Here is a 19,079-nt window from a genome sequence, read left to right as displayed (position 1 = left end):
ATCAGAGCAGTGATACACAAAAAATTCATATGGAAAATTTCTTATGCATGCAAACTGTGGATAAATCACAGGCCAAACTGAATGAATGAACAAGTTAATAGTGACATCTTTATTCCCACCAACAGAGTTTGGGGCATCTGAGGAAAGAATGGAATTACAGATGTTAGACTTGAAATTAACCTTTAAGATTATATTTTGATAGTGACTAGCACAGCAGGAACTCATGCAAGTTGGCAAGCTGTACATGTTACTACAATATCAATATTAAAAAGTCATATCCAATCCCACACACTAAAATGTACTCTAGTTACAAGTTAAGTGTAGTCTTCATAGCTGCTACGTCTTCATATATAAATTTTTGACTTTTTAATTTTCAATCTTCCCTTCATCTATTTAGTCTATTTATATAGTAAAATAAAAGACCTATCTGACAGGATTTTTTCCTCATTCCACCATTTGCATAAATCTCTGGTTTTGAACTGAGTTACATACCCTGAATACATTTGATCTACTAAGGGCAGAATACAAACTCATTTCCCTCATGCTAACATCCGCAGTCTTAAAGAACACATTCCTTTGTCTAATTGGAGACGTTACTGCTCTTCAAAAAAGAGCTCTTAGTGGAATCAAAGTTTAAACAAGAAAGCTAGCTTGAGATTTGAATAATTTAAAAGAAAATAATAGCAAAAAAAAAAGTCTCTATCCCCCTTTAACACTTTTCCTTCTGTTTTGGAAACTGTAACAGAAAGAATATATCTAAAGCCCCACATATGTATGGAAAAGAAAGATGAATTAAAATAACAAAGTGAAGTCCTATTGTGTCCCTGCAGATCTATCTATGTGACCAGCATAGCTTGTCAGGTTGTTGAAATCTTCATTCCAGGATCATCCATACTTGCATTTATGCTAGTAGGATTTGAGTCTATTTTGGAGTAAACCAATTAACTCTGTCACAGGTGAAGACTGAATGGGATTCTGTGATTAGTCTGCATGTCAGATTTTACTTCATTTGCCAGTCAGAACCATCTGACACTAGACTGGCTGCCTTGAAATATTCAACAGCCTCATACCAGTGTGTTCTTTGCACATCTCACATGTTACATTTAACCTTGGTATTAAGTCACAGCTCGGTTGTAACTCCATCCGTGTGTTGTTTCAAGTACTTTCAACATAGAAAAGAAAAGAAACTCTTATAGTACTACCCTACAGAGGTCCCAGAGGAGGTCCAAGTCAAGCACAATGCAGTACAAGTAAGACTCAATCAATGCAGAGAGTTCTGAACAATGTGGGTGAAATGGGCTGCTTCAGCTGGCAAGGAGGACAAGCAATGTTCAGTGCTTGCTGTGCTATTGGTAGTGCACACCTTGAGGTACAGCTTGAGCCCTCCTGGAGTAGGCATAGTGAGGAGCATGTGACTTCTGTTTCGCAGACACTAAATTGGATTTAGATCTCATAACATTTGTAAACCAAATACAGACTGGGTGACAGTGACAGTGTTGCCATTCAGCATACTTCGTCTGTCCCCCTTAATTCTCTAAATCAGAAATTTGGGATGGCTTAAAGGAGGAAAACAAAAAATATCTGTAACTTTTCAGCTTCTTAGAAATGCCAGTGAAGAAACATTTTTTTAAACTTTTACTGAAAGACAAGTGGATTTTCCATTTTCACTTGTAAAATTTTTGAGTGTCTAACCACATAGAATAGTAGTGAACTGTGAAAACAAACTAAAAAAAAGGAAATGTCTGCATCATCAGCCTTTGTTTTATAGATATACTGTCAGCATTTCTTTGCCAGCCTTTTATTTAAAGACAGAATTTTATTCACTGTCATTATATAATGTTTGAAATACGGAGACTGACCAAGGTCACTCCTTGATTGTGGAAGGCACCATCCTATCTGCCAGATGATTTAATAGCTAATGAGATCATATTCCTATGTCTTCAACTGTTGCCGTCATGATTTTGCCAAAATGAAGTATGAAGTCCTTTCTGCATCTGGCATCTCTTTTGATGTGGATCTAACTGCTGAGGGACTGAACAGAACTGAATGTTTCAAGAAAGCCAATTTACTCAGCTGGTCGCAGAGCCTTTGACCTCAATAGTGGAACTTGGCAAATCAATGAATACTCTTATGTTTAGTGTTCTGTCAAGAATTGTGAAAAAGCTCTGTAAACCATAGATCCTTCTGCAAAATACTAGTTTGTAGTTTAAACATTAGTCTTTCTTCAGAGGCCAATGAGGCTAGTTAATTAAGCCTGAGGGGTTATGAACTGTTGGCAGTTAATAAGTCATAAAATTCCTCCATAAAACAGGATGCTAGATTCCATCACTGAGGCAAGGAGTACAAAGAGCCGGTGTATAAATATCTAATTGTACAAAAGGACTGGGATTTCTCAATGACTGCTCATCTGGAGTCTCCAGGGCACGCTCGCTATGGTTTCCTGATTTTTAGAAGCCAGTTTAAAAAATGAGTGCATTAAAGAGTAATTTGCCTGAAAGTTCAGGAAGTATGGGGTGGTGAAGGGAGGGGGAAAGGGAAAGACAAAAGGAGGGCAAGGGAGAGGGAGAGAAACTGAGAGAGAGAGAGAGGAGGGGGGTGTAAAAGAAAGCAGAACTGAGCTCTCTACACTGAGTTGGACATTATTACATTTGTCATCTGTTTTCTTTCTCCTTTAGGATGTTCACCATGGCAACGGTACACAGCAGGCTTTTTATGCTGACCCCAGCATCCTGTATGTTTCCCTCCATCGCTATGATGAAGGCAACTTCTTCCCCGGCAGTGGAGCCCCAAATGAGGTTAGGTTTATTTCTTTAGAGCCCCATTTTTATTTGTATCTTTCAGGTAATTGCGTTGCATGATTACCCCTAATTTTCTTGTCCTTCTCTGGTTCTCTAAATTACACCAGATTACCAAATTGTCTACTGGGAGCAGGGGACCAGTGGAGAACAAGTGCATAACCCAGAGCAGTCCTTGTCAAACAAGGCTGATCTGACATGTTGTTTGATGTTTGTTTCTAATGCACATTTGAGAAATTTTTTCTTCTCCTGTTTCCCTCTCTCTTTTCCTTTTCCTTTTTCCACTTTTTCTCTGTTTTTGGCATTTTATTTCTTTTTTTCAGGTTGGAAGTGGCCCTGGTGAAGGGTATAACATAAATATTGCTTGGACAGGTGGCTTGGATCCTCCTATGGGTGACGTTGAGTATCTCACAGCATTCAGGTTGGTACCACTTAAGAGTCTTGAAAACTGTTTGTAGAGCAAAAGTGCATGAATAAGAGCTAATGTAATATTGAAAGTCAGGAGAATAATCCATGATGAAAATAAATTAATCCTGGAATCCCCGTATATGAGAGTTTAGTAAATTTTAAAAATGGTAATTTTATAGTTGTGATCATCCATGCAGAATCAACAAAAAATTTCTAATTATTTAATGGATCACTTGTGTTTTCATCATTATGCCATGCCAGTAAAATTACTTTGAGCTTGCTTACTTCTCTATCTATAAAATTTAAATGTAAGTATTTATGCCAGGCAAAAGAAAACTACTGCTCACATTCACATTGATTGCAGTTACATGCCAGTAGAGCAGACAAAAAGCAATATGAAGTATGGTCCAAATCCAGTGTTCTTCACTCACTTAAAAGACTCATTATGATGCTCACAGATTTGACAATTCGGTTTTTTTCCTAAAAATTGCAGTAAAGTGTTATTTAATTAAAATAAATAATTTTTATATACTGCAATAAGAATGATAGGAAATGTTGCATGCTGTATTTCTCTTTGCTCGCTCTTTGAATATTCTCAATAGCTCATTCATAAATGAAATTTTATTCCTTCATAGGTGATGCTTCATTGTCTATTAAGTCTTATTTTCATGGGACCAGAGGAGATAAGAATAGGCCAAAAGTGTTTCAGTGCCCTGTCTTAGATACACCATTTCCTTTCACTGTAAAACAATCCAGTGGAAGGATTTAGTGAAGTTTAGGAAAGGTGTAGGGCTCATCTTTCAAATTTGGGCAAATACTACACCTCTGAGTTTCATTTGAAAAAGAATGATATGCCAGAAAGGCAATGAGAAAACCAACATGTATCTCTAATGTATTTCAAGACATTTAGTTTAAAGTAGTGCAATTACCTTATACAGTTTTTGACTATACTCTATTGAAAATACACCACAAAAACCCATCAAACTCTTGTTTTGTTTGTTGGAGTTTTTGTTTGTGTGTTTTTTGTTTTTTTCCCAAAGAACTTCTGTGCAGCCCATGAAATAATATGCAGAGTTTCTAATAAACAACACGCCTGAAATCAGAGAAATATCCTTACATACTCACAGTATCCCACTGTTTTTGTGGAAAAAGTTTTAATTTTATTTACATTTGTCTGTATCTAAAAAGAGTCTAAACAAATGGTAAGTGTTGGGCTCCAAATTTTCTACACTCAGTAGTGCCTCAAGCTCTTTCCAAGATATTTCCTATACTTCCATAAGATTTTTACATAAGTTAAGGAACTGAATGGTTCAAATCACTGGTATTAGTGTCTGATACTAATATATCTGGTATTTCCACCCCAACATTCTTGGTTTGGATCCAAACCGTCCCACTAATGATATAGGTAATGTGGCCATCTAATGATGCAGAGAATGGTGGTCTCAGTTTATTCAACAGACGACTCACATACTGAGACTGTAACCATAATTGGTACCGCTGTTATCCTGATGAAAAATACCTGGGCTTAATAGTGCATTTACAAATATGTACTTCACAGTTCTATTTTTAGGCACACTCATAAATTGTTTGGAGCAGCTAGTGTTGCTGCTATTCCTATTACTCTGCTTCAGAGTTAGAAGAATTTTCAGTCTCTGTTCCTAAGCAAAGCAACACTATTCAGGAAAATAAAATTTGTGTAACTTATTACGCTCTTACTAATCATTTGCATAAACTTAACTATATCTTTTTAAGGCAAAGAAATTCAAGTTTAAGTTTAGAATCTGCTTTTTGAAAAAAACTGCTGAAATTTAATGTTGCTATTTTAAATGCATCCATTTAACTTTGTGATTAATGTTGTAATGAATGTGAATGTTTTTCTCCAAGCAACAACAGGAAATGTTTCCCTACACTCTCAGCCCCTTTTGACCTGATCACAGGCTGTGTGCCCTCTGTAGGTCTTGCAGAGATGGATTTAGTATTACAGGGATGACAGTTTTGAATGGGGATCATTGAAGTAAAAAGCATGCAACTTAGAAGGGTAGATACAAAAATTTGTGAATTACTTAGGACAGACCAGGTAGCTGTTTCTGTAGATCTGGTCTGAGTGGTAGGTAAATTTATAGCTGCTAGTAAAGAGATGCTTCATCCATGGGCCAGAATCTATCCTTGCTATTATCCAAAACATCATGGAAAATAGCAAGGATATTAGCATCATGATGTAGCCTAAGTTCTCAGTTTGGCCAGAACAGAATTGTGAGACTGGCAAGCATCCAGAAAAGTCCAGAAAATCAATAGAAGAGTTGTCATGCTCTCCCAACAAATCAGCTGTTGTTCTGGAGTTTCTGTCTACACTGAGTAAATTTTAAAGAAAATAAGTGAATTTCAGAGATAGGAAAATGTGATTTGTTTTTTTATATTAGATTACATGCGTTTATAGACAGACTTACAGAGAAAGTGCAAACTATGGTGTGGAGCAAATTTTGAACACCTTCAATTTAAGAGAAAAATAAGGGGGAAATAGAGATATTTTCTCTTCATACCTACCAGTAGACAGAGAGGTTGGGCAATATTCATTCCCTAGTCAAGGCAGAAGTGGATACTGGTGAAGGTCCTCTCCACTGTAACCAAGGTGTGAGTAAGTTTGCAGATGGCTGAAGCCTGTTTGGAGAGAAGCCAAGGCTTCCTGCTGGTTCCAGAGCCTAACCCTTTGAGATCTTAGGAACTGAAAGATTTGCATTAAAATAATCTAAAACTCTCCACCAGTAGCTGGAGACATAGCTTTCACTTTCTCGCCAACAGAGCCCTAATTTCATCCTAGAATTGCGCCAAAGCACATATTTGAAGTGTCACCAGCCTTGACACTAGGTAGCTTGTTATTACTTGATTGACTGTCAAATTTCACAGCAGAGATCCTTCTAAATTATAATGTCCACAGAAAAAGAGACCAAGGCTGTTTTTTCTGTCTCCAGAGTTCAGCTCATAACCAGGTATTATATATGACAATGTACTTGATATCAGTTTTCAGGTCAGAATGTATTTGTAGAAGCGTTTACACACATACCTATACATATGCAGGTAGCAGAATACTAGTTATTTCCCACAGCATAAATTACTAGATAAATCTATTTCATGTAAATTCTTCTAGGACTGAATAACATTCCGCTTCACTCTTCATCCAAACTGTTTGACAAAATATTTCTATTTCTTCAGGAAAAAACAACTTTTCATGTGTGAAAATGCAGAAAAATTTGAGCACAGAGTAATCACTTCAGAGGCATGCTGAGTGAGTCACTGTGCTGGGACTGTAGTGGAAAACAGGGAAAATTAGGGTGCTGGTTTGTGTCTGCCATTTTGATTTCAGCACTACATGAAAAGTTTATATCTTTGAACTAACTCTTTCTGTTGCAAAATCAAATTTAAGTGGCTGAAGATGAAGACTGCTCATTCATTTATAAAAATGACATGTTTTCATGTCTTTCTTATTTCTAGTAAGAAAATAAGTTTGCATTTGTTAACTACAAGGAGGTAGTAGAAAATGTAGGATACAAAACTTTCTGTAGAATGGAAAATAATCGCAGTAATCAAATCAATATGCCATTTAATTTTGCCAGAAAAGTGTTGTTTGATGTTTACCATAGTTAAGGAACTGGCCTAGCTACAAAAAAATCCTTGAAATAATGACAGTTTTCTAAAGGACAGGCATTCTTCTTTTCTCCTAAGATAACAAAAATGTACAGCTCTTTTCCATTATTTTTAAGCTCTGAAGTATCCCTCTAGAGAATTTGTTTCATCATTTACTTCCACCTATTCAGGTTAAATTTGCTTTAATCTCTTTGAAAGCCAGAGGTGGCTGTTTTCTAGGAGGATGATTTTACACTCGAGTTTATGAGGATGTAATCCACTCTCTTCTGCCAACAGTTCTAAAAAAAAAAAAAAATAAGAGCAATGGTTGACTAGTAATGTTCAAATAATTATTTTCATAAGCTCCACATTACACCAGATGTGCTCAGTAAAGCAGGCAGCAGAATGAGCCTCAGGTCTGTGTTGTACATGCACATATGTCTCTGCATGTACTTGGAGCTTGCAAGGGACAGGAGAGATGTGTTTCTGTGGAGTGGAATACGGAAGATGCAGAAGGCGATGGAAACAAATGAGAGTGCTCACAAGAGTGAAGGAGAAGCAAGAGACAGAAGGAAACTGGGCTGTACCTTCCAACTGCTTTGCACTGCTTTTATTCAACAAAGGAGTTGTAAATTTAGCTGAACCAGCCAGTATGCTCTGGCTGCTTTGCACTACTCCAGAGTAGCATAAAACAGCCACAGCATATTAATGAAGCTGGCCATAAAAGCTTGCATAAAATGAAACATGTATTTGTGTGTGATTCTTGGAATGATTAGCAAGAGCTCATGATAATATTATCTTTTAGCAGTTATGTGTTTGATTTTAATTTAAGAAGGGGAGCAAATTCAAAAGAAATAGGTGGCAATAAGGCAGAGTTAAGGATGAGCTTTATCCATTATTTAATTTAAAATACATTTGTAATTACCCCCAAAATATAATTTTAAACCAAGTTCAAAATTAAAATCATGGTTGAAATTACGTGTGTTAAAATGTAAAAATGAAAGAAAACAAAGATGTGCAGAAAATCTTCATCCTGTCTTGCAGTCCTTAGTGGTTGTTTTGGGAGAAAATCAATATGTTTAAAACTGTCTGTATTCTAGTCTGTGCTCAAAAATATTAACAAAAATATTCCTTGTCATCTTTTGGCCATACAGGGCACAATTAAGTTCATTTGAAATCTTGTATTGATGTACACAATTTGGTTTTTTTCCATAGTTTACCATTTCCAGATCTCATGGTATTTAATTTTGACATTTCAAATGAAAAACTCTGTAAAAAGTACTTTTGATGTTTTTGTATATATTGTCCTGGTTAACTCTGTTTCAGCATAAATATTGACTGTAGTTTTTCTTTACTATTTACATTAGAATTTAACTCATAAATGCTAAGAAGAACACTCTATTGCTATATATGCCATATGTTTTTTAATAGAAGTGTGCATAGCTTGCATTTTTATTTATTAATTTAATTTTCCTGTAAATTTTACTTTTAAAACTTTTTTGTTGACTAAGGAATTTGAGATAACTTTTAGAAGTTCCATTTATCCTGTTGGTACTGAATTTCGTGGTTTTAAGTATGTGTGTCTGAAAAAGAAAAATTCTTTGTTTTAGCTCAAATCACTAGTCTCCCACTTTCATTAAATGTCTATTTGTTTATGTGTTACATGTGTAGATGAAACTTACATTCTTCCCTATCTACATTTATTATTTTAAGTACATTTGTATGATCTGTGTAATGTCCTTTCCTATTTTTCTTCTCTCAAAACACAGTATTTCTGGTCTATTTCAATCTCTCTCCACTTAGAAATGTATCCAGTTGCCAAATCACTTTAATTGCTCAATGCTGAGGCTTGGCTATTTTCTGGAAATGAGCTAAATACACCACATGAGGGCGAACCATAGATTTTTATGATTTTGAATATTATTATGGCTGTCTTTGGCATCACTGCTCCGCAGTGTTGTATAACTCTCTGAGTAGAAACCTTGGTTTCTGATAACATAACAAAAGAATGTAAAAGACAAAAATTGGCATTTTCTAGCTGTAGCTAACTGAAGTGAGTCATAGTACAGTGCTGTATTGTGATGTTTAATGAATTCCACCAAGACCAGATTTTGAGTATAAAGTTCTTTTAAATAATGATTCTTAATACCCATAACTTAATGCTATTAATTTTCTATGGCTGTAATTTCCAGAGGCTGCTGCTGAGGCTATATAATATTAGATGAGGTCTAAAAACTACAGTAAAACTAAGTTTCTGATTCAAATGTTTGATAATGTTTGATATCTCTTCAAAGAGATAAAAAGACAAAAGCGTGGGAGGAGTTAAAAAAAAGTCAGCTACTCAGCCTCATGAGTCAATGAAAGAAGGAGAAGTAAGCTCCAGTAACATCTTCAGAACTTTAACCTATTGTGTTACCAGTGAACTCCATTCACAATAGCCTCAGACTAGCCAAATGCCATCCTTATCTTTAGTAATGGGAACTAATTATTCTCAATATATTGCTTTTTAATAACTGCTAAAAGTTATCTCAGCTATAGTTATTTCTCTTGTCCAGTTGTTGGTAGAAATACATTCAGCATTTTACTGTGTATAGAGGAAAGCAGAATCTCTGAGTAGTGTATGACAGGCAAATAATGATTTACCCAAATGCAGGTGGACATTATTGGGACTTCTTGTTATCCACAGTCCTTCTGCATTGTCAAGGACAATGCATTTAGGAAGAAAAATGTGACTGAACAGAACACAGTTATGGAAGCTCTAAGAAATCTAAACAATGGTTTCTGTGTGAATGTATATGGTTTGATTTCAGACACCCATAGCATTCTGCAGTTATAAGTTACTCTTTCAATCACTTTTTAAATTCCTGACCTTGTCACTTCTACCAGGCATCTTTAAAATATGCTCATGTCAACCAGAGATGTCTCTCTTTCCCCTTCTATCACAGAAAATGTCTTAGGAGAAATCAAATAAAGGTGTACCATCAGCTATTGAAAGATAACTTAGGAGTGCCTGAGCAGTTTCTTTTGAAGAAGTTTGAAGAAGGTAGAAGTCTGCTTGGAATAATTTTTAAATCTGCTTTGAGTTTAAGTTTCATATGTAAACATTCAGTAGTCCTGATGATTTGTGACTTTAGAATTCTTTTTTGAGTGTGGTAATGAAGGTTTTGTAACAATAGTAAATTTTCATGCTTTTTTTTTTTTCCCAAATGTTTTGAGCATTGAGTCTTTAAGAAAGGGAGAAGCAGAGTTAAAAGCATTTGAAACAGTGGTATAAACAGCTTTTCAGCATTTTGTTATACTTCAAAGTTCACCATAAAACTAAAACTGGCAACAGTGTTTATAACCTACAACCTCTTGTTCTTCCTACTTCTTTACTTTTATTTGGAAAGTCTAACTTCTTCTGACTGAATACCCTAAATTTTCACCTTTACTGTATTGGGATTTTTAAAACCATATATGGTGCTCCTTTAATTCACTGGAACTACAAAAGTGAAACCGTTCATTACAGAAATTAATTAGTGTTGGCTTACTTTTCTACAGATGCACAGTTTCTTTTATTGACATGGCAGAGTAGGGGGTGGAGGAGAAAGGATAATAAAATATGGCATGTGTCAGGTTTATGTGCTTCAGGTTAAAAACTATTTGATTAAAACCCCAAGCCATACATGGTCTGTAGTTTCAAAGTACTGGAAAGTATCTGAACTCTTTTCTAATATAAACATTTTCCAATTTTTGTTAAGCCAGAAAGATGAAAGAATAGAGGTGTATGGATAAAGAATTGCGATACTGTCAAATACTTTGATCGAAAAGTTGAGAAATATCACCAAAAACATCCTGGAAGAAATTAAACAGCAATAAGAGCAGAGAAGATACTTTTATCCTAAAAATCAAAATATCTGTGGTCTTTACATGAAGATAAATTTCAGATCAGAATTAAAAGTCCTACAGCAACACTGAGTGATTGTATAGATGTCCAGTCCCAATTTAAACTTTGTTGCTTTATAATAACTTTTGAGAACTACACTGCAGCCTGTAAAAAATATCCACATGTTCTCTGCTGGAACAGCTCCAGACTGTAACAGAACCACTAGATTGCACCCTGGTGCTTTATGTATTGTTTAATTGTTTTCCTTTGGTGGATATTTTTATTAAAAGCCCATTATCCAGAATCAGACAGAAGTGTTGTTTCAAGAACAGCAGAAACAGAGGCCTTTTAGCTACACAGTTCTTATTCATGATTTCTTTAGCTAGCTTAGCTAATGAGATCTCCACTATTCTTCTTTTAATACTTAAAGAAGACAAAGAAATGTTGCTTTCAATTCTAAGCAGGATTGCAAAGAAGTATTGTGAGGTTCTGGTGTGCTCACACACCTGTGTCTCAGTGTGAGTTTGTGTGAGTACCTCCAGGGCATGTCTGTGCTTATAGATGTTCTCATGCTTTTGCACAAATAATTCCTTGGAGATATATTTTTTATCCCAATAATTTAGTGTGTCTGTGCTACACTTTACCTATACAATAATTGCACAAAAGGAATAAGCATTTTTCATAGGAAAAATATTCTAGAAAATAAAGCTGCAGTACTTCTAAAGAAAAATAAAAAAAATCTGGTAAGAGTCAGATTATAAAATTGTGACATGCTGAATAGCACTGTGCTCAGTGCTGCAAGATCTTATGAGGATTTTTGTTACTGGATATGTTGGAGCCCTAAGTCCAAGTATTTCATTACTTTGTGAAGTCAGCCTTTAGTCCTGTGGAGAGATGTTTGAAACTATGAAAACATAAATGTCTCAAAAATAGATGTCTAATGAATAAGTTCAGGGAGGTCTATGACTCATCATTATGTGAATTAGCAGTACTACTTGGGCCATCAGTAATCCATTAAATCAGTGCAGCTTCTTGGATAGTAAGTCATTACCCAGTGTTAAGGGAATCCATCAGACTTCAATCTCTGCGACATTAATTTTACAAGCAGTATAAGAAAAATGCTTAGTTGAAGGGTGACTTACCATTGTGTATATTTTTATTCAGGCAAAGTGGGGTCTTTGTCCTGTGATCACATGTACTAGGGTTGCGATTTAGAAGGCAATTGATCATTTGTTTCATTAGTTTATGCAGACCTCAGTTGTGCACAACACCATAATTCATAGCTAAGATACAGAGCTGTTACTTACATAAAATAGTAGCTTCTTGCAAAAATCTTTAAAAGGCTTTGTGAAATCAGAGGCTTTTCACTGAGTAAGTGTGGCAGGATTTTATCCTAAATACTGTGACTGCATTTAACCTAATTAAGCAGTCAAATTTTTAAGATTATATACAAGCAGTTTCATGAGTTGTTATGCCTTGAAACAAAGTAAGCTTTTAAAAGATCTTATTAGCTGATTCATATGCTTACCTACCACAAGCCTTTCAGTGGTATTTATATCAGCTGTTAAAATAAAGTTACCAAGATTATTAATTTATTAGAAAAAAAAAAAAGAAAGAGGAAAATGAAAGCAAACAAATTACAGCACGGGATAAATCAGGTTGAAAATAGCCATGTTTGGGATGCATTTCTCCTGTGTCATGCATGTAGGAGTGTACATGCTTATCAGAAGATAGAAGGTTGAAGGGATGATACAGCTTATTTGGTTCTTTTTCTCGCTGTCAGTAACTTCACCAGACTCTGGTGCTGTGTCCCTCCTGTTCAGGGGGTGCATTACTAAAGCAGAGATGACTAAAGACAGCACTTCCTGTAAGCAGCAACTGTCCGTGGTTATGACATGTGATTTTCTTCTACACTGGAACAAAACCAAAACTATTGGAAGTTTCCAAGAAAACAACTAAGTGTTTGTGTTTCAAATCCTTTTATGACAGTGTTCATGTCTAACCTCTTAGTGAGGACATCATTCTAGGAAGCTAGAAAATTTTAAGTGAAAAATCCCAATGCTTTGGGATTGGATTTGGCCTTAAATTGCACCAGGGGAAGAGATTAGGAGGTGAAAAAAAAAATCACTCAGTGAGTGGTTTGGCATTGGAATAATTTGCCCAGGGAGGTAGTAGAGTCACTGTCTCTGGAAATGTTCAAGAGGTGTCTGGATGTGGCACTTGGAGATATGGTTTAGGGGTAGTTATGGTGGTGTGGGGATCACAGTTGGACAAGCTGGTCTTGAAGTTCTCTTCCAACTTGAAGATTCTGTGACACTGTGAAAGAGTGAAGACAATTTCTTGTCCTGCATTCCTACAAATCAGGATTGGATCTTACCTCATCACTTCTGGAATTTATGCCTTTGCTGTCAGATTATTTGGAATGTTCTGGGTTTTGGTTTTTGTTTTTTTCTTCATGCTTAAAAGAAGAGTCCCCCTGAAAAATATCAAGGAGATGCAAATATACAAAAAGATTATGTCTTAGTAAAAAGTACATTTCTAGAAAAAGTTAGTGTTCCAGTTCTGAATTACTAGGCTAGTAGGAGAGTGGGAGCTAATTACCACCCTATCCAGTCTAACCTTCCTACCTCTTCAATCAAGATGTTTACAGATTAAGAATGTATTGCTAAGAATATATTGTTAAACCTCAGAAAGTGCTTCAATGCCTGTCACAGGGATTTTTCATTCCTTATGCTTCATTAACATGTGCTTCACTTTCTGTGTGATGAACTCGCTGTGGAAACTGATTCCCTCTGGAACTGAAAATTACAATTTCTTACCTGATCATTTGCCTCATTTTTGTAATAAAGAAAAAAATTCAAAAAGTTGCCCATCATTTTCAGTGTAATTCTTATCAGAAACTGCAAACACAGCAAAATAAATGCAGAGTTTGTAATAGCTTGAAGATCCTTTAATTTCCAAACTAATCAAAAATGCAGTGATTTCATTCTCATTCTGTTCCATCAGATGGGCCACTGCTAAGTATTAACCACCCCTGAAACTAAAACCATGACATAGATGAGTGTTCTTCAGTCAGTTTTGATTTGCTCTGTGTTAAGTTCAGTCATTGGCCTCTATGTAAAAACTTGCTGAACATACCCAGAATTTTTTATGCTGTCTTTTGTCATCTTGCAAAGCAAATTTTGGATTGGAGATACTTGGAATGTAGTAGACTGGAAGAAATCAGAAAGATCCAAAAATTGGAAATTCATTTCCAATAGTACCAAGCAGTATAATTTTCTAAGATTGCTAATACTCCCTTTTCCTCTCCTCCACCTTTATTCCCACTTTCACATTTCTCTCTTGGAGTCGTAATTTGATCATTTATCGTGTTCTCCATAGCATCTGTAACATCCCTTTTCTTCTCACAGTTCAGTCATATGCCTCTGATCACAAAGTTGCTCCTCATCTGTTATTCTCAGATGCTCAGAAGTATCTGAGTTTTCTCAAAATTCTTTTGCATGTTATCAAGCCCTCATGCTCTTTCATCTACTGATCTACCTGGTACATAAGCTTTTCTCTTCCCTTATTTGTCTAGTTAACCTCTCATTAGCCTCACAAGAGGCTCTTGTCCCTTGTAATACAATCATGATTCATTATAAAGAAAAAGTACTGCTAAGCTCTCCATCTTCCTCTTTCCTTTCTTCCTTTCTCTCCCCAAGACCATTGAGTGTACATATTGCTGTTTGTCCTCTGATTTTAGACCTCCTCCAAAAGAGCATCTCAGTCTTCCTCTGAAACCATTCTTAACATAAATCCCTCCTAGAGCCAAAGCTCAGAGTCTATATTTTACCCTCAGGTTTTCCTAGCCTGTGTGTCATCCACTTTTATTTATCCCTATGATCTTTTTCTTGAAAACTCATCTTTCCCTGACTTCCGTGTTTGATAGTCCTTGGCCTCCACCCACACTTGAACATAGAACATCTCCTTTAACTTGTCTTTTGGAAGAATCAACATTTGCCTCCTTGATCCTTCTTCAGTTATTCCATGACATTCTGCTTTTGGTCTTGGCATCTTCTACTTCATGGTTTTCTGCAGGGCACTTTGTCCACAATGCAGATTGAATTATTATTTGTCGACCAGTGGCTTCTCCATTCCAGGTATGCTTCCTCTGTACACCATGAAATTTTATAGTAACTTTATTATATACTAATTGAAGAAATCTGCATTTAGTTGAAACTCAGCTTTACCAAACTTTTATCCTCAAGCCATTACTAATGCCACACTTTATAGGCAAAACCATTTTTCTGCCTGTCAGTCAGTCAAGTTCTTGTGTAACCTTTGACCTTCTCTGTTGGAAGTCACAACACAGCAATGTCTAAATTTTGCAAATTCTTTCTGTAGCATGTCTTTGAAATACAGAATGTATTACCATTCCAACCACCTAAAGTGATTTCTAGGTTTCAGCCATTTTGTTTATTATTGCAGTGTCATTGTCAGAATGCTCTTATGAATTTCATTTTCCATATGATACCAGGTACAGGTTTTCTGATTTTTTTGTGAGATAAAGTTCATACTTGTAGGGTATTCTCACAGACAGCTACAAGACTGGTTCATTAACTTCCTTGAAATATTTCATTACATTTCTGTTTTGCTATATCACCTCACACAAAACTGGACAGTGATTAAATTCCTGTACTGTTAAGACTGCTTCTATTTTTCTGGCATGTACAGCTTCTGCCTGTTGTTCACCAAGTCTCTATAGAATACATAAACATGAGCCATCTTTTTATTCATTCTGTGCAATGTTTTATGCGATGATTGGCTTTGGTTCATGACAGTACCTCCAATGCATTTTGCTGATATAAATGTGTTTGGTCCTGTTGTTAAAAATAATTGTAAGATGTAAGGAGTTAAGAAGTTAGTTTGGCAGATATAAGTTGTTTCTCCCCCCCATCACGTTGCATGTTGCATGAGATACTCATGCATGCTTGATACTGGTGACATTGGCCACATGTGAGGTACAGGATGACTTGAGGTGGAGCACTGTGTGGTACCAAGGCTAGAACCAAGCTAGAATCAGGTTCTCTGATCTCATCCAAAAGGCAGTGTCTTCCCAGGGTTTGAGAAAGGGAGATAGAGGGACTAAGTCCTCTAGCTCAGATGTCTTTCATGGAAATTATAGTTACCAGAATTTATTTGGGACACGGTGACATGGATCTGTATTCTGGAGCTGTTCTTCAGTTCAAAAAGTAAGCTGCTGGTAGGATTCAGTCTTTTCCAAACAGGCTTTTGAAGTGTGATGCAGCCTCTCAGAAGAGTCGATGCATCTCAGAAGCACAGTTACCTCTCAGCATCACATCTGCAGCATCTGTGATGTCATGAAGCCCATGAGCATACATATCTTGTTGACATCTGAGGAAACATGATGATTATCAACAAAATGTAGGGCCAGTTGTACACTGTATCGCTTCAAACACAATGAGGTTATTAAGGCTTAATTACATAAGAAACAGTAGATATGTTGTGCAAGCTTGTAGAATGCCACTTGCAGAAGTTAGGCAAGATATAAGAGTTTCCTAAGTTTCTATAATAGTTTTATTTCTAGCAGTATTCTTTGACAAACTAAATAAATTACTGCATGTATTGGACCTCTGAGGCTTGGGGCAAAGAATGGAAAAATTATTTACAAAAGCTTGAAAATATTTAATCACTAGAGGCAGGGGGCAACTGTGTTTTAATTAGAGGTTCCTCAGGCCATTGGCTGGCTGGAGGCTTTCTCAAACAACCACACAAATGCACTGAATAGCTGTTTGCCAGCCTTAGGGTCAGGCCTGAGATGAAACAGATAAGATAATTGGCTCTAATGAAATCCAGAAGGCCTTGGCTTTCTTGTTTGAGCTTGGATTTGAAAAGTGCGTGTGGAAGTGAGGCTTAATTCAAACCAGTCCTGAACTAGGCCCGTTTTTCAGTGACTTTGATATTGTTTGAAGTTCTGAAAGTGTTCGCCACACCACTAGCCTGCTGGGCTGGGCCTCCCCAGTCACCTTAATTACTGAGCTTTATTGCTGACTTTACTACACAGGAAAGGAGCCATTATATGTTCCATCAACATCAGCTCTCCTCAGATTGGAGGAAAGGGCAGGGTGAAAGGCCACTGTAGGAAGGCAAAACCTTCACTTTGAGGTAGTCAGATCATTTACCCGTGTTAAATTTCACTGCGCTATGTGTGTACATTCCTCACAACACAGAAGCCCAATTTCCATTTTTTTTAGCAAGTGATTACTTTTCAAAACATTTTGTTTGTGTCTGATTAGCAGAAGGGTACATTTATTCTTAGAGGTGGAAAGAAAGCAAATTGTAACAAACGCCTAATTAATCATCACAGGGGAAAGAAATCTAGTTAAAAACTGTAATAAAGAGAAATTGTTCTTAATGCTTCTTTGAAGTGGGCATAAGTGAGGAAACCCCTATGGTGTGTTTGCAGACCTGACACCCTACGGAACTGACTCCTTACAGGCAGCCTGATATCTTCAGGGTACCTTGTAACGGGTCCTCCAAAAACAGAAAAGATCCTGTGAAGTACTGTTAGAGCAAGCAACAATTGAGGTATTTTAGCAATGTTAGATCTGAATTACTCTCTTCAAGATAATTGCTTTCAGAATTTGGTCCTAATCTCTTTAGCTGCTCCAGCTGGTGGTGCTGCTGGAAAAAGGAGAAGCTGAACTTCAGTGCATGAATTGGTTTTCAGATCTAGACACCCTGTAGCAGGAGGGGTGTCTCTCAGGCTTCAGGATCCGTAGTCTGGGGCCACCGAGGTGCCTGGGAAGACTGCAACTGCTTAAATGAATGTATTTACATATTAACTGATTAATAAGTCAATTAGGCTACTAGCCAGGGTAAAGTTACACGTGTGCATTCATGTTTGCAGGATTGGGCCTCCTGAGACTAATGAAAGCGTATAATATTGGTCAATTTGTGCCAGATCCCATATTACCAACACTAGCACTTAATAAAAGAAATATTGATGAAAAGTAGTTTCTAGTGGGACCATAGTTCAGATCAAGATAAGAAGCATTTTTTTTCAATGAGCTCAGGAGGCAAATTAAAAAGGACTGAACAATCAGTCCTGTTAATATCTAGTCTGTGAGATTTTCTTATTATTTTAGTTTGTACATTTTTTGTGAAATTTTGTTTGGGTTTTTTTGTTTATTTTCATGGAACTAGTGTTTCTGTTTTTCTTAAATCTTGAAAATGTCTGGGAATCCTTCATAAAAATTAGAATCATACATTCCACAGAGTATTCAGTCCTTTCCTTAAAGGCAGCTCTTTTTCATAAAGAAGGCTTCTGTAGATCAAGATAGTTCCACCTTGTGTTATTTTATATATAATATAAATATATTATTTAGATTTATAAATATATTTATAAGTAATATAAGTATATATTATTTGTTTAAAAAATTAATTGCATGTATATGTAGCTCAAAAATTTTTTACGCAAAGGACGCATATTTAAGAACCCTGAAGGCTTCTTGTTTTTCTTCTCTTTCATATGGCCTGTCACTTCGACATGTTTTATGTTAGTAGAATGGCAAATTGGTTATATGCTTTAAAGAGAAGCAGCAGGTTTTAATATTTTTATCATCATTTTGTGAAATTTTAACCTGTTAAATTCATAGCCAGCATCACAGGGAGCTGGTTATTTCTCGATGTGTATTTTATTAGCACTAATTAATCTCTTTCTGAGCTGAGAAAATAACTTTTGAAATCATCATAATTCATCACAATTATTGGAAAACAATAATTTCCCTTCTAATACAAAAGATTGTTTTGTGAGAAAACAGTGGTGTAAGTATCATAGTGGGAGAGGATGAGGGTTCCTATAAGCAATATTTCCAGATGGGCAGACATTCTGATCTTTATTAAACATAAGATTTTGTTTGCTCTCATTTTTTATTATGTATAAGGCAAGACACAAATGTCCTTTCTGATACTGTGCTTTCTAAGAGGTAGTTTGGACTATTAATCATAGCCCATCATTGTAAATCATGATCCTTGTCTGACTGTTCTTTCAGCTGCAATCACATTTTAGAGAGGCTAATGTGATTGAGAGGATCATATATGATGGTATAATAATATTCTAGTATATTGGAAAAGACTTTTTGACTGGCAGAAGTGAGATTAGGTGATCTATTGGTGATATAGTGGATACCTTGCAAATATGCCTAATGATCTTTCCAATAAAAGAAATAAAATTATAAAATCTACTGGTGATTTAATTTGACCTTTTCACATCTGCCCACAAACTTTGTAAAGTTAAGGTCACATGGATGGTGTAAATCAAGCAGGGGATAGTGACTGAGGAAGCATTTTATTGCAGGAAAAAATTCCCTGAATGCTTAAATAACTTA

General features: G+C 36.0%; 1 protein-coding gene across 2 annotated transcripts in view; it reads left to right on the top strand.

Moving 5' to 3' along the window:
- HDAC9 (histone deacetylase 9) overlaps positions 1-19,079 on the top strand; it is a 453,421-nt gene that overhangs the window by 358,028 nt on the left and 76,314 nt on the right. For both annotated transcript variants that reach the window (XM_041418222.1, XM_041418228.1), the window contains 2 exons: positions 2,676-2,795; positions 3,119-3,216. In XM_041418222.1, the coding sequence (XP_041274156.1) occupies positions 2,676-2,795; positions 3,119-3,216 (218 nt within the window). The remainder of the gene's footprint in view (positions 1-2,675; positions 2,796-3,118; positions 3,217-19,079) is intronic.

This window comes from Onychostruthus taczanowskii, unplaced genomic scaffold (genome assembly GCF_017590055.1).
Source record: "Onychostruthus taczanowskii isolate IOZ18803 unplaced genomic scaffold, ASM1759005v1 scaffold59, whole genome shotgun sequence".
Lineage (NCBI taxonomy): Eukaryota > Metazoa > Chordata > Aves > Passeriformes > Passeridae > Onychostruthus > Onychostruthus taczanowskii.
The sequence above is the reverse complement of the archived record's forward strand: the minus strand, read 5'-3'. Positions and strand labels throughout refer to the sequence as shown.